This window comes from Bombina bombina, chromosome 1 (assembly GCF_027579735.1).
Source record: "Bombina bombina isolate aBomBom1 chromosome 1, aBomBom1.pri, whole genome shotgun sequence".
NCBI lineage: Eukaryota > Metazoa > Chordata > Amphibia > Anura > Bombinatoridae > Bombina > Bombina bombina.
In genome coordinates, this window is record NC_069499.1 from 272860328 (window position 1) to 272874024 (window position 13697).

The 13697-nt window shown below is 40.0% G+C and overlaps 1 protein-coding gene across 1 annotated transcript in view; it reads right to left on the reverse strand.

Annotated features, from left to right (window-relative positions):
* The window catches only part of GALNT16 (polypeptide N-acetylgalactosaminyltransferase 16), a 159579-nt gene that overhangs the window by 37843 nt on the left and 108039 nt on the right, over positions 1 to 13697 (reverse strand). Inside the window, exons 4-5 of the mRNA XM_053697988.1 lie at positions 4348 to 4415; positions 3185 to 3250 (exon numbers count right to left, since the gene is read on the reverse strand). Coding sequence (XP_053553963.1) covers positions 3185 to 3250; positions 4348 to 4415 — 134 coding nt within the window. The remainder of the gene's footprint in view (positions 1 to 3184; positions 3251 to 4347; positions 4416 to 13697) is intronic.

Sequence of the window (13697 nt, forward strand, 5' to 3'; positions counted from 1 at the left end):
ACTAAGTTACAAAGAATAAAAAAATATTTACAAACATTAGAAAAATATTACAACAATTTTAAACTAATTACACCTACTCTAAGCCCCCTAATAAAATAACAAAGCCCCCCAAAATAAAAAAAATGCCCTACCCTATTCTAAATTAAAAAAGTTCAAAGCTCTTTTACCTTACCAGCCCTTAAAAGGAACTTGTGTGGGGCATGCCCCAAAGAATTCAGCTCTTTTGCCTGTAAAAGAAAAATACAACCCCCCCCCCAACATTACAACCCACCACCCACATACCCCTAATCTAACCAAAACCCCCCTTAAAGGGACACTGAACCCAAATTTTTTCTTTTGTAATTCAGAAAGAGCATGCAATTTTAAGCAACTTTCTAATTTACTCCTATTATTAATTTTTCTTCGTTCTCTTGCTATCATTATTTGAAAAAGAAGGCATCTAAGCTTTTTTTTTGTTTCAGTACTCTGGACAGCACTTTTTTATTTGTGGATGAATTTATCCACCAATCAGCAAGGAAAACCCAGGTTGTTCACAATAATGGGCAGGCATCTAAACTTACAGTCTTGCATTTCAAATAAAGATACCAAGAGAATGAAGAAAATTTGATAATAGGAGTAAATTAGAAATGTGCTTAAAATTTCATGCTCAATCTGAATCACGAAAGAAAATTTTTGGGTACAGTGTCCCTTTAAATAAACCTAACACTAAGCCCCTGAAGATCATCCTACCTTATCTTCATCACGCCGGGTTCACCGATCGATCCAGAAGAGCTCCTCCGATGTCTTGATCCAAGCCCAAGGGGGGGGCTGAAGATGTCCTTGATCCGACTGAAGTCTTCATCCAAGCGGGAGCTGAAGAGGTCCATGATCCGACTGAAGTCTTCTATCAAGCGGCAACTTCAATCTTCTTTCTTCCGGATCCATGTTCATCCCGCCGACGCGGAACATCCATCTTCACCGACGACTTCCCGACGAATGACGGTTCCTTTAAGGGACGTCATCCAAGATGGCGTCCCTCGAATTCCGATTGGCTGATAGTATTCTATCAGCCAATCGGAATTAAGGTAGGAAAATTCTGATTGGCTGATGGAATCAGCCAATCAGAATCAAGTTCAATCTGATTGCCTGATCCGATCAGCCAATCAGATTGAGCTCGCATTCTATTGGCTGATCGAAACAGCCAATAGAATGCGAGCTCAATCTGATTGGCTGATTGAATCAGCCAATCGGATTGAACTTGATTCTGATTGGCTGATTCCATCAGCCAATCAGAATTTTCCTACCTTAATTCCGATTGGCTGATAGAATACTATCAGCCAATCGGAATTCGAGGGACGCCATCTTGGATGACGTCCCTTAAAGGAACCGTCATTCGTCGGGAAGTCGTCGGTGAAGATGGATGTTCCGCATCGGCGGGATGAAAGTTTATTTAAGGGGGGTTTGGGTTAGATTAGGGGTATGTGGGTGGTGGGTTGTAATGTTGGGGGGGTTGTATTTTTCTTTTACAGGCAAAAGAGCTGAATTCTTTGGGGCATGCCCCACAAAAGGTCCTTTTAAGGGCTGGTAAGGTAAAAGAGCTTTGAACTTTTTTAATTTAGAATAGGGTAGGGCATTTTTTTATTTTGGGGGGCTTTGTTATTTTATTAGGGGGCTTAGAGTAGGTGTAATTAGTTTAAAATTGTTGTAATATTTTTCTAATGTTTGTAAATATTTTTTTATTTTTTGTAACTTAGTTCTTTTTTATTTTTTGTACTTTAGTTTATTTAAATGTATTTATTTGTAGATATTGTATTTAATTAATTTATTGATAGTGTAGTGTTAGGTTTAATTGTAGGCAATTGTAGGTATTTTATTTAATTTATTTATTGATAGTGTAGTGTTAGGTGTAATTGTAACTTAGGTTAGGATTTATTTTACAGGTAATTTTGTAATTATTTTAACTAGGTAACTATTAAATAGTTATTAACTATTTAATAGCTATTGTACCTGGTTAAAATAATTACAAAGTTACCTGTAAAATAAATATAAATCCTAAAATAGCTACAATATAATTATAATTTATATTGTAGCTATATTAGGGTTTATTTTACAGGTAAGTATTTAGCTTTAAATAGGAATAATTTATTTAATAATAGTTCATTTATTTCGTTAGATTTACATTATATTTAAGTTAGGGGGGTGTTAGGGTTAGGGTTAGAATTAGATTTAGGGGTTAAAAAATGTATTATAGTAGCGGTGAGCTCCGGTCAGCAGATTAGGGGTTAATGCTTGAAGTTAGGTGTCGACGATGTTAGGGAGGGCAGATTAGGGGTTAATACTATTTATTATAGGGTTATTGAGGCGGGAGTGAGGCGGATTAGGGGTTAATAACTTTATTATAATAGCAGCGTGGTCCGGTCAGCAGATTAGGGGTTAATAAGTGTAGGCAGGTGGAGGCGACGTTGAGGGGGGCAGATTAGGGGTTAATAAATATAATATAGGGGTCAGCGGTGTTAGGGGCAGCAGATTAGGGGTACATAAGTATAGCGTAGCTTGCGGCGGCGTGCGGACGGCAGATTAGGGGTTAAAAAATGTAATTAGAGTGGCGGCGATGTGGGGGGACCTCAGTTTAGGGGTACATAGGTAGTTTATGGGTGTTAGTGTACTTTAGAGCACAGTAGTTAAGAGCTTTATAATCCGGCGTTAGCCCATAAAGCTCTTAACTACTGACTTTTTTCTGGGGCTAGAGTTTTGTCGTTAGATTTCTAACACTCACTTCAGCCAAGACTCTAAATACCGGCGTTAGAAAGATCCCATTGAAAAGAAAAGGATACGCAAATGGCGTAGGGGGATCTGCGGTATGGAAAAGTCGCGGCTGCAAAGTGAGCGTTAGACCCTTTCCTGACTGACTCCAAATACCAGAGGGCGGTAAAAAACAGCGTTAGGAGCCTCTAACGCTGGTTTTGACGGCTACCGCCCAACTCTAAATCTAGCCGTATGTTTTAATAAAGTTTTTCTTTATCTCAGTTTATCTCAAATCTGCTGTCTCTCTGGTGTCTAAATCTAATCACAGCTCACGCTACCCTTACTTAGTAAACTGTAAGATAAAGCTGAATATTGGTCTGATACGCTGTGAAAAGTACAGAGATATGAGGAAAAAACTCAGGAAGTATGGACCATTCCTAGTAACAGCGCATAAACTTACCTTCTCTGCGGTTGTTTCTCAGGCATCTCACCTTTGGAATTTTGACAAGAAGCTGGCAATCATCAGCTGTGGGAAGGAAAAAAACCTTGTGACTTACACAGTGTTAATGCAATTCATCTCACAAGTGTCTGCTCCCAAATACTAATTTATTAATAAAAAAATCTGTACTCAGCAACAATGTTCCACAACTCTATTCTGTAATAATTACATATAGTCTATTACAGCAACATGTAATTCTTGATTTTTACTGGAAACAGTAGCTACTAACCCTGTCCATCCATACTCTACCCCACACAAGGGTGATGGTCATACATTTACATTAAACCTTACATGGAACATGAGGACTATAAGTTTGTTACATCACCTTACAGCAAATAACAGCACTGCACATCACATACTCTAGACCAGTGCATTTTAACCTTTTTTTGGCGTGGCACACTTTTTTACATTAAAAAATCCTGTGGCACACCACCATCCCAAAATTTTAAAAAAATCACACATTGTAGCCTAATACAGCCTATATATACACATACACACAAACACACACATACTGTATGTATTGTGCTGTTATGCCATGCCTCCTACAAACTACCCCTGCACTGGGAGTAAAAAACAAGCAAAGTTTAAAAAATATGTCACACTGTTGTCAGTCTGCCGTGGCACACCTGAGGATCTCTCACGGCACACTAGTGTGCCACGGCACACTGGTTGAAAAACACTGGTCTAGACAGCTAAATGACCATATACTGCACCATACTGTGAAAGTGAGGGCTCCTTACAGGGGTTGAAAAATATAATTTTTTACTAGCCAGGAGAAAAAAATACTAGTCAAGAAATAAACATTAACCCAGGGGTTGGCAAATTTGTTTAAACTTTAGGAGCCAGTGAGAATATTTAGGAGCCAGTCATACTTTTAAGAGCCAGGCAGTGGTATTTGTATATAGAATTATTGAGACTAACCCAAAAAGTTAGGAGCCAGGAGTAAAATTCTAAGTGGCTATCTTGCTCCTGGATTTGTCGAGCCCTGCATTAGCCCACTAAATAGAAAATAGATAGGGACTAGTGGAGACTTTACTAAAAAATCACTAACTACACAAACAAATTTAACCTTTGCTAAACACCGACTATGAAATTAGATTTGAAAGTCCAAAAAAAGTACTTACGATCTGTGCTGAAGTCATCCACCAAAATAATTTCCTGAATTAAATTTGCAGGACTTCGAATCAAAACACTGTGTAGAGAAATGGAAGAAATATGTCTCTGGTGAGAATTGCAGCGTTACCATTATGCCTCAGCAAGAGTTCATCTGCCACATGAATTGGTCTGGGCAGAGCTACAAACAGTCTAAGTGTATACAATTCTTACATAGTCACATCCAAGCACCACTGATGTAGAGAATGTGTGCAGCGGACATCTGTTGCGTTTCTGAAAATAAGTTCTTGGAAAGCAAATGTGCTGTGTGGGAGAATTTTGGAGATGATCTTTCATCAGTATTCTTCCATTATTTCTTATAAACTTTTCATCACAGCTATGACAGTGTGTGTGTGTAACGATTTCTCACAGAACACAGTACCAATTGTATATTGACTATTTAATATGTCCCGACTCCGCCAAGCTTGAAAACTGCTCTCACGATATGTAATGTTTTCATTGTTCTAATACTAGAAAATATGCAGTGGTGTCAAACAACAAAATGGCAACACTACAAAATACGTCCACACAGAATACCCAGGTATTTTTACTCAACAGTTCGTACAACACATAATTTCCAGTGTTCCACACCACAGACACAATGCTATGAAAACACACAATATATTTTGTATTCTCATTAACAGAAGATGTTCTCATACCTCTCAACAAATACAGTATTCACACACCACAAAACAGACACTGTGTTCTCATACAATGCAGCATTTATGTAAAATATACCTAATATTCTAACACCACACCCAGTGTTCTCACATTGCACAACATGCACAATGACATCACACCCCAGCATGCACAGCTGTAATGCAAAATATTGCATGCGAAGTACACAATACAGAATGCATTTTATTAACACACCATACAACTTCAAATGTTCCACTTCCAAGCCATAAAGCATGAATAGTATCACACTTCATACAAAGGCACACTGTCGTCACACCATACAAAAAGCACAGTATTGTTACTGTACTGCATCATACAGTGTTCTCTATACCCCTGTCCTGGTTTCACTATCCTCCCCCCACCCCCCAGGACAAAGAGTGCCTAACGTCTGCAAGAGCCTCTGTGCCTTTTTAAATCTAGTTTTAAAGTTCACCTCATAGTGTGCTGTCCAGCATATTTGAGTTGTTTCTGAACTACGCAGATCATATAAAAATGTTGTTCCCTCCATTATTGCAGTGTCAACCATCACTAGTGATCTTTAGTTTGCTCCTTGTTTGACCAGTTTGTTACCTACCCAATATGCCCACTGGCCTGTTACCTTCCTATAACATCTGTTGGACATTTGTTACCTCCCTATAGTAACCGTTGGCCTGTTGTATGCCTCATATGCACACTGGCTTGTAACCTGCCTACTTACCCATTCCTTGCCTATTGTACCTGCTGGCTGTTTGGTACTTGCCTATAATGCCCTCTGTATATTTAATCTTCAGTTTCTTAATATATTTGATCATTCAACTACTTCCTTATTCAAAAAAAAGTGTTTGTGGTATTTGTTTTAATAAAGCTTTAAAAGGGACATTAAACATTTTGTGATGGTAATATAAAATGATAAATCATATATATAAGAAAAACTCTGCAATATACTTTCATTATTTATTTTGTCCCCTTTTCCTGTAATTTCATTCAGAAATTGTGAGCTTTTCATTTACTGTTAGAAAGTGCAAAACACTATTCTATTTCTCACAATCATTGGCTGCACAATCTAGTGACCTATTTATAACTGTCCCTAATTGGCAACAGCAGCGAAGGTAACCTAAGTTACAACATAAAATAATAATTGTGAGGGGGGGGGTGGAAGACTTTTGTTTTATAGACACTAAAATTTTACACTTATTTTGTCAATATTTAAACAGCTAATGAAACTTTTAAAATACATTTACATGTTATTCTCAGACTAATCTTTTCTTTTGATGCATCATTCTATCTAGCATTTGTTTAGTGTTTAATGTCCCTTTAAGGCATTTTTAACCTCTCAACTGGTTCATAGCTACTTGTCATAGACGTCTTACACTTGTAAACATCATAATAAGGACCAGAATCTGTACCTTTAGTGTACATTACTGCACTCATAATATGCATTGAAATGGAAAAACATAATTTATGTAAGAATTTACCTGATAAATTCATTTCTTTCATATTGGCAAGAGTCCATGAGCTAGTGACATATGGGATATACAATCCTACCAGGAGGGGCAAAGTTTCCCAAACCTCAAAATGCCTATAAATACACCCCTCACCACACCCACAATTCAGTTTAACGAATAGCCAAGCAGTGGGGTGATAAAGAAAGGAGTAGAAAGCATCAACAAAGGAAATTTGGAAATAATTGTGCTTTATACAAAAAATCATAACCACCATAAAAAGGGTGGGCCTCATGGACTCTTGCCAATATGAAAGAAATGAATTTATCAGGTAAATTCTTACATAAATTATGTTTTCTTTCATGTAATTGGCAAGAGTCCATGAGCTAGTGACATATGGGATATCAATACCCAAGATGTGGAGTCTTCCACTCAAGAGTCACTAGAGAGGGAGGGAATAAAACAAAAAACAGCCATAATCCGCTGAGAAATAATCCACAACCCAAAAATAAGTTATTTTCCCTTTTGAAAGAAAAAAACTTAAATCAAAAAAGCAGAAGAATCAAACTGAAACAGCTGCCTGAAGAACTTTTCTACCAAAAACTGCTTCCGAAGAAGCAAATACATCAAAATGGTAAAATTTAGTAAATGTATGCAAAGAAGACCAAGTGGCTGCTTTGCAAATCTGATCAACTCAAGCTTCATTCTTAAAAGCCCATGAAGTAGAGACTGATCTAGTAGAATGAGCTGTAATTCTCTGAGGCGGGGTTTGACCCGACTCCAAATAAGCTTGATGAATCAAAAGTTTCAACCAAGAAGCCAAGGAAATAGCAGAAGCCTTCTGACCTTTCCTAGGACCAGAAAATAAATCAAATAGACTGGAAGTCTTCCTGAAATCTTTAGTAGCTTCCGCATAATATTTCAAAGCTCTTACCACATCCAAAGAATGTAAGGATTTCTCCAAAGAATTCTTAGGATTAGGACATAAAGAAGGGACAACAATTTCTCTACTAATGTTGTTAGAATTCACAACCTTAGGTAAAAATTGAAAAGAAGTCCGCAAAACTGCCTTATCCTGATGAAAAATCAGAAAAGGAGACTCACAAGAAAGAGCAGATAGCTCAGAAACTCTTCTAGCAGAAGAGATAGCCAAAAGGAACAACACTTTCCAAGAAAGTAGTTTAATGTTCAAAGAATGCATAGGTTCAAATGGAGGAGCCTGTAAAGCCCTCAGAACCAAATTAAGACTCCAAGGAGGAGAAATTGACTTAATGACAGGCTTAATACGTACTAAAGTTTGTACAAAACAGTGTATATCAGGAAGTATAGCAATTTTTCTGTGAAATAAAACAGAAAGAGCGGAGATTTGTCCTTTCAAGGAACTTGCAGACAAACCTTTATCCAAACCATCCTGAAGAAACTGCAAAATTCTAGGAATTCTAAAAGAATGCCAGGAGAAATTATGAGAAGAACACCATGAAATGTAAGTCTTCCAAACTCTATAATAAATCTTTCTAGAGACAGATTTACACGCTTGTAACATAGTAGTGATCACTGAATCAGAGAAACCTCTATGACTTAGAACTAAGCGTTCAATTTCCATACCTTCAAATTTAATGATTTGAGATCCTGATGGAAAAATGGACCTTGAGATAGTAGGTCCGGCCGTAACGGAAGTGGCCAAGGCGGGCAACTGGACATCCGAACCAGATCCACATACCAAAACCTGTGTGGCCATGCTGGAGCCACCAGCAACACAAAAGACTGTTCCATGATGATTTTGGAAATCACTCTTGGAAGGAGAACTAGAGGCGGGAAGATTTAAGCAGGTTGATAACACCAAGGAAGTGTCAGCGCATCCACTGCTTCCGCCTGAACATCCCTGGACCTGGACAGGTATCTGGGAAGTTTCTTGTTTAGATGAGAGGCCATGAGATCTATCTCTGGAAGCCCCCACATCTGAACAATCTGAGAAAATACATCTGGATGGAGAGACCACTCCCCTGGATGTAAAGTCTGGCGGCTGAGATAATCCGCCTCCCAATTGTCTACACCTGGAATATGCACCGCAGAGATTAGACAGATGCTGGATTCCTCCCAAGCAAGTATCCGAGATACTTCTTTCATAGCTTGGGGACTGTGAGTCCCACCCTGATGATTGACATAAGCCACAGTTGTGATATTGTCTGTCTGAAAACAAATGAACGGTTCTCTCTTTAGTAGAGGACAAAACTGAAGAGCCCTGAAAATTGCACGGAGTTCTAAAATATTTATTGGTAATCTCGCCTCTTGAGATTTCCAAACCCCTTGTGCTGTCAGAGACCCCCAAACAGCTCCCCAACCTGAAAGACTTGCATCTGTTGTGATCACAGTCCAGGTTGGGCGAACAAAAGAAGCCCCTTGAACCAAAAGATGGTGATCTATTCACCATGTCAGAGAGTGTCGTACATTGGGATTCAAGGATATTAATTGTGATATCTTTGTATAACCCCTGCACCATTGATTCAGCATACAAAGCTGTAGAGGTCTCATGTGAAAACGAGCAAATGGGATTGCGTCCGATGCTGCAGTCATGAGACCTAAAACTTCCATGCACATAGCCACTGAAGGGAATAACTGAGACTGAAGGAGCCGACATGCTGCGACCAATCTTAAACGTCTCTTGTCTGTTAGAGACAGAGTCATGGACACTGAATCTATCTGGAAGCCTAAAAAGGTGACCCTTGTCTGAGGAATCAAGAAACTTGTTGATTTGTGTGAGATTCTGCGGTATGTAAAGACTGAGCTAGTACCAAGATATCGTCCAAATAAGGAAACACCGCAATACCCTGTTCTCTGATTACAGATAATAGGGCACCCAGAACCTTTGAAAAGATTCTTGGAGCTGTTGCTAGGCCAAATGGAAGAGCAACAAATTGGTAATGCTTGTCTAGAAAAGAGAATCTCAGAAAATGATAGTGTTCTGGATGAATCGGAATATGAAGGTATGCATCCTGCAAGTCTATTGTGGACATATAATGTCCTTGCTGAACAAAAGGCAGAATAGTCCTTATCGTCACCATCTTGAAAGTTGATACTCTTACATAACAATTCAAAATTTTCAGATCCAGAACTGGTCTGAATGAATTTTCCTTCTTTGGGACAATGAATAGATTTGAATAAAACCCCAGACCCTGTTCCTGAAACGGAACTGGCATAATTAACCCTGAAAACTCCAGGTCTGAAACACACTTCAGGAAAGCCTGAGCTTTTACTGTATTTGCTGGTATGCGTGAGAAAAAAAAATCTTCTCACAGGAGGTCTTACTCTGAATCCTATTCGGTACTCCTGAGAGACAATGCTCTGAATCCATTGATTTTGGACAGAATTTATTCAAACATCCTTGAAAAATCTTAATCTGCCCCCTACCAGCTGAGCTGGAATAAGGGCCGCACCTTCATGCGGACTTAGCGGCTGGCTTTGGTTTCTTAAATGGCTTGGATTTATTCCAATTTGAGGAAGGTTTCCAACTGGAAACAGATTCCTTGGGGGAAGGATTAGGTTTTTGTTCCTTATTTTGTCAAAAGGAACAAAAATGGTTAGAAGCTTTGGATTTACCCTTAGGTCTTTTATCCTGAGGCAAAAAAACTCCCTTCCCCCAGTGACAGTTGAAATAATCGAATCCAACTGAGAACCAAATAACTTATTACCTTGGAAAGAAAGAGATAGCAATCTGGACTTAGATGTCATATCAGCATTCCAAGATTTAAGCCACAAAGCTCTTCTAGCTAATACAGCTAAAGACATGGATCTAACATCAATTTTGATAATATCAAAAATGGCATCACAAATAAAATGATTAGCATGTTGTAGTAGGCGAACAATGCTAGATATGTCAGAATCCAATTCATGTTGCGCTAAATTTTCCAACCAGAAAGTTGAAGCAGCCGCAACATCACCTAAAGAAATAGCAGGTCTGAGATGACCTGAATATAAATAGGCCTTCCTTAGATAAAATTCAAGCTTCCTATCTAAAGGATCCTTAAAGGAAGTGCTATCATCCATAGGAATAGTGGTACGTTTAGCAAGAGTAGAAATAGCCCCATCAACTTTGGGGATTTTTTCCCAAAACTCTATAGATTTTGCTGGTAAAGGATACAATCTCTTAAACCTTGAAGAAGGAATAAAGGAACTACCTGGCTTATTCCATTCCCTAGAAATCATATCAGAAATAGCCTCAGGAATAGGAAAAACACCTGGAGAAACCACAGGAGGTTTAAAAACAGCATTTAAGAGGGCGGAGCTGGCCGCAGCTAAGATGGCTGCTTAACTCCATAGCTCCGTTAACCGGCTCCATCAGCTATGCCTATTTAAGTCACATTTCTGGTACTACGCATCCTAAACTATGAGGAACTGATAAGTACTTGCCCAGGGAGGTTGGAGGCTGAATTTGAGACCCCGGAGTGCCATCTCAGCGGTAAGATCGTCGCTACTCGCAGTGCCCGTGTCACACGCTGTAAACCCTGAGACGCCGCAACGCAACAGACAGTGAAGGGCCCCAGCTGTGCCGGGAGAGAGAGGCCCAGACCTAACAGACTTGGACGACCGCAGGTAAATAGCGGTGATAGAAGGGAGCCCTCCCATACCCTCCCCGAGAGAGATATCTTGCCCGCGGGCTGCCGGACCTAGAGGTCCTCCCGTAACAGGCCGCCATCTTGCCATCCCCACACGCAGTCAGAGGCCGCAAGGGGCAAACAGAAAGTGCGCTGTTAAGGCGGAATTGAGAGCTTAACCGACAATTTTGAACTGCCTAGCGAGAAGAAGTGGGAGAGGGTCGGGGGAAAGGTAGTGAAGACTGGAGTGGCGAGAATTTGTTTGACTTACAGCAAGACATAAGATAATGCTTTGTAGCAACCCAGACCTATAAAACAAATTACGAGTCACAGCCCTACCATCACACAATCTTACATAGCCATTGAGGAATGCTGCTTTATAAATATAAACACTGGTCTACTGAAGCTAACACTTAAGCCAGCCCGGCCACGTGAGTGTGATTATACATCTTACCTATGACTTTTTTCCTTCTCCCTGTCCCTCCACTGCAACGGGGTAACTAAAGGTGCCCACTACACACTTGCTGAGATCCCTAAAAAATCTTTTTTTTGTTGTTTATTATTCTATAATGAATCCTAAACGCTCAACAAAGCCCATTAAACCACAGAAAATAAACAGCAATAGGGATAATGCGGTGGACCAATTTTTCTCCCCCACAGGAACTAAAGCAGCAATGATTTCTGAAAAGATCAGGTCGCCTATACAAAAGGTGACAACACCACAAAAAATAGGGGAAACCCCTGAGGAAAGCACCTCTGTGCCAAACACTATTCTCTCCACACTGGCATCCAAGCAAGACATTGCGGACATTATCCGCTCATGTATCCGAGAGGAAATAGCAGAAATGAAACAGGACCTGCACTCTATGGGCAACAGAGTTGAAGCATTAGAAGAATTTACAGACCACCTACAAGGAGAAATCAATACGACTCAGGGTGCCACAAAACATCATGCTGAATTGCTCTCTGACTTACACGACAAGATAGAAGATCTTGAGAATCGCAGCCGTAGGAAAAATGTCAGAATAAGAGGTATCCCTGAGGCGGTGCTTCCGAAAGACTTTCCGACTTACTTCCCAGCCCTCTTTGCACATCTTAGGAGCACTACTCCGACTACAGATATCCCTTGGGTTAGAGCCCATAGAGCTTTGAGGCCCAGACCCCCTGACACAGCACCCCCAAGGGATGTCATCATGAAGTTTAAGGACTTCGGAGAAAAAGAGGAGCTTTTGAACCTCTCCCGAAAGAACCAGCCGGTTAAGTTTAGAGGGGTTATTCTACAATTTTTTCAAGACCTATCACAAAGGACATTGCAAAGACGAAGGGAATTAGCTCCACTAACCACACTTTTACGACAAAAGAGGATCCTATATAGATGGGGCTTTCCTTTCCACTTATACGTTCTACACGGAAACAGGAAACTAAACTGTAAATCTATGGAAGATATCAGGGATTTCTGCTCGGCCTTAGAGATTGAAGCACCCACTGGATCACCTACAGAGGACTCTCAGGAGCCCCCAAAGAAAAGAACGGCTAGGACAGATCGAGGAGGCTGGCAAAAAGTGGCCCCTAAACACAGTGTACGCCCACCGGTCAGGTCCCCAAGCTCCTCTCCTTGATACGACTTTTAAGGTCCTCAGCTGAGAGACTGGGACGATTGTATGGGTCAATACTCTAGTAAAATCTACCTGGACATCAACACCTTGAGTATTGTCCCTGTTTGACTTCCCGAGTCCTGACCTGCTAGATGCCGATAAGTATCCTTTTTGTTTGGTCTTTTCTTTCTTCTGTTTGTATTACTATAAATGCTGAAGCCCTTCCACTGGGCAGACTAGTACAACTTGAGTCTTATGCATAATGTTCCAGACTAGTATGTTTAAATTTTACTACAGCTATGTAAATGTGAATTATAGGCATTTGTTAGAACTTACTGTATATCTTTAAGCGGAGCCGGCTATCGCCTCCTCCTAACTAACAAACGTTTTATGGCGTTATTTTTATTAAGATACTCCTTGTTGAAATGTAAATTGTACTACTCACTTTTTGGTTATCATTTGTTTACATTGTTTATGTTACGTATGAGAAATGCAGATTTTGAGTTGCAGCTGGCTGGGTGTAAGCACGCACAGACTACTAGCGAGACTTTGCTACCTAGACACTTTTACAAAATGACAGATATTCCCTCACTGACTAATCATGACTACTAACAGCAAGAACATTACATTAATAAGCCAGAACGCGAGAGGTCTCAATTCAGCACAGAAACGCTCCTTAGCTATGCTAGACCTCCGTCGGAAAGGAGGTGACATTTTATTCTTACAGGAGACGCACTTCCTAAAACTTAAAGAACCGAAATATTTTGGTGGACACTATACACAACATTTCCATAGTTCATTTGATCATAAAAGGAACGGAGTGAGCATTCTTATAAGCAGACACATCTCTTTCACCCCGATCCAAACACATACAGACACGGAAGGGAGGTTTTTGTGCGTGACTGGTCTACTGTACGGCTCACCGGTTACACTGGTTAATCTATACGCCCCGAACAAGAAGCAGTTCCCCTTTTTCAGAAAATATTTTGCACAGATCCTAGATCATACTATAGGCACGCTCTATATAGGGGGGGAC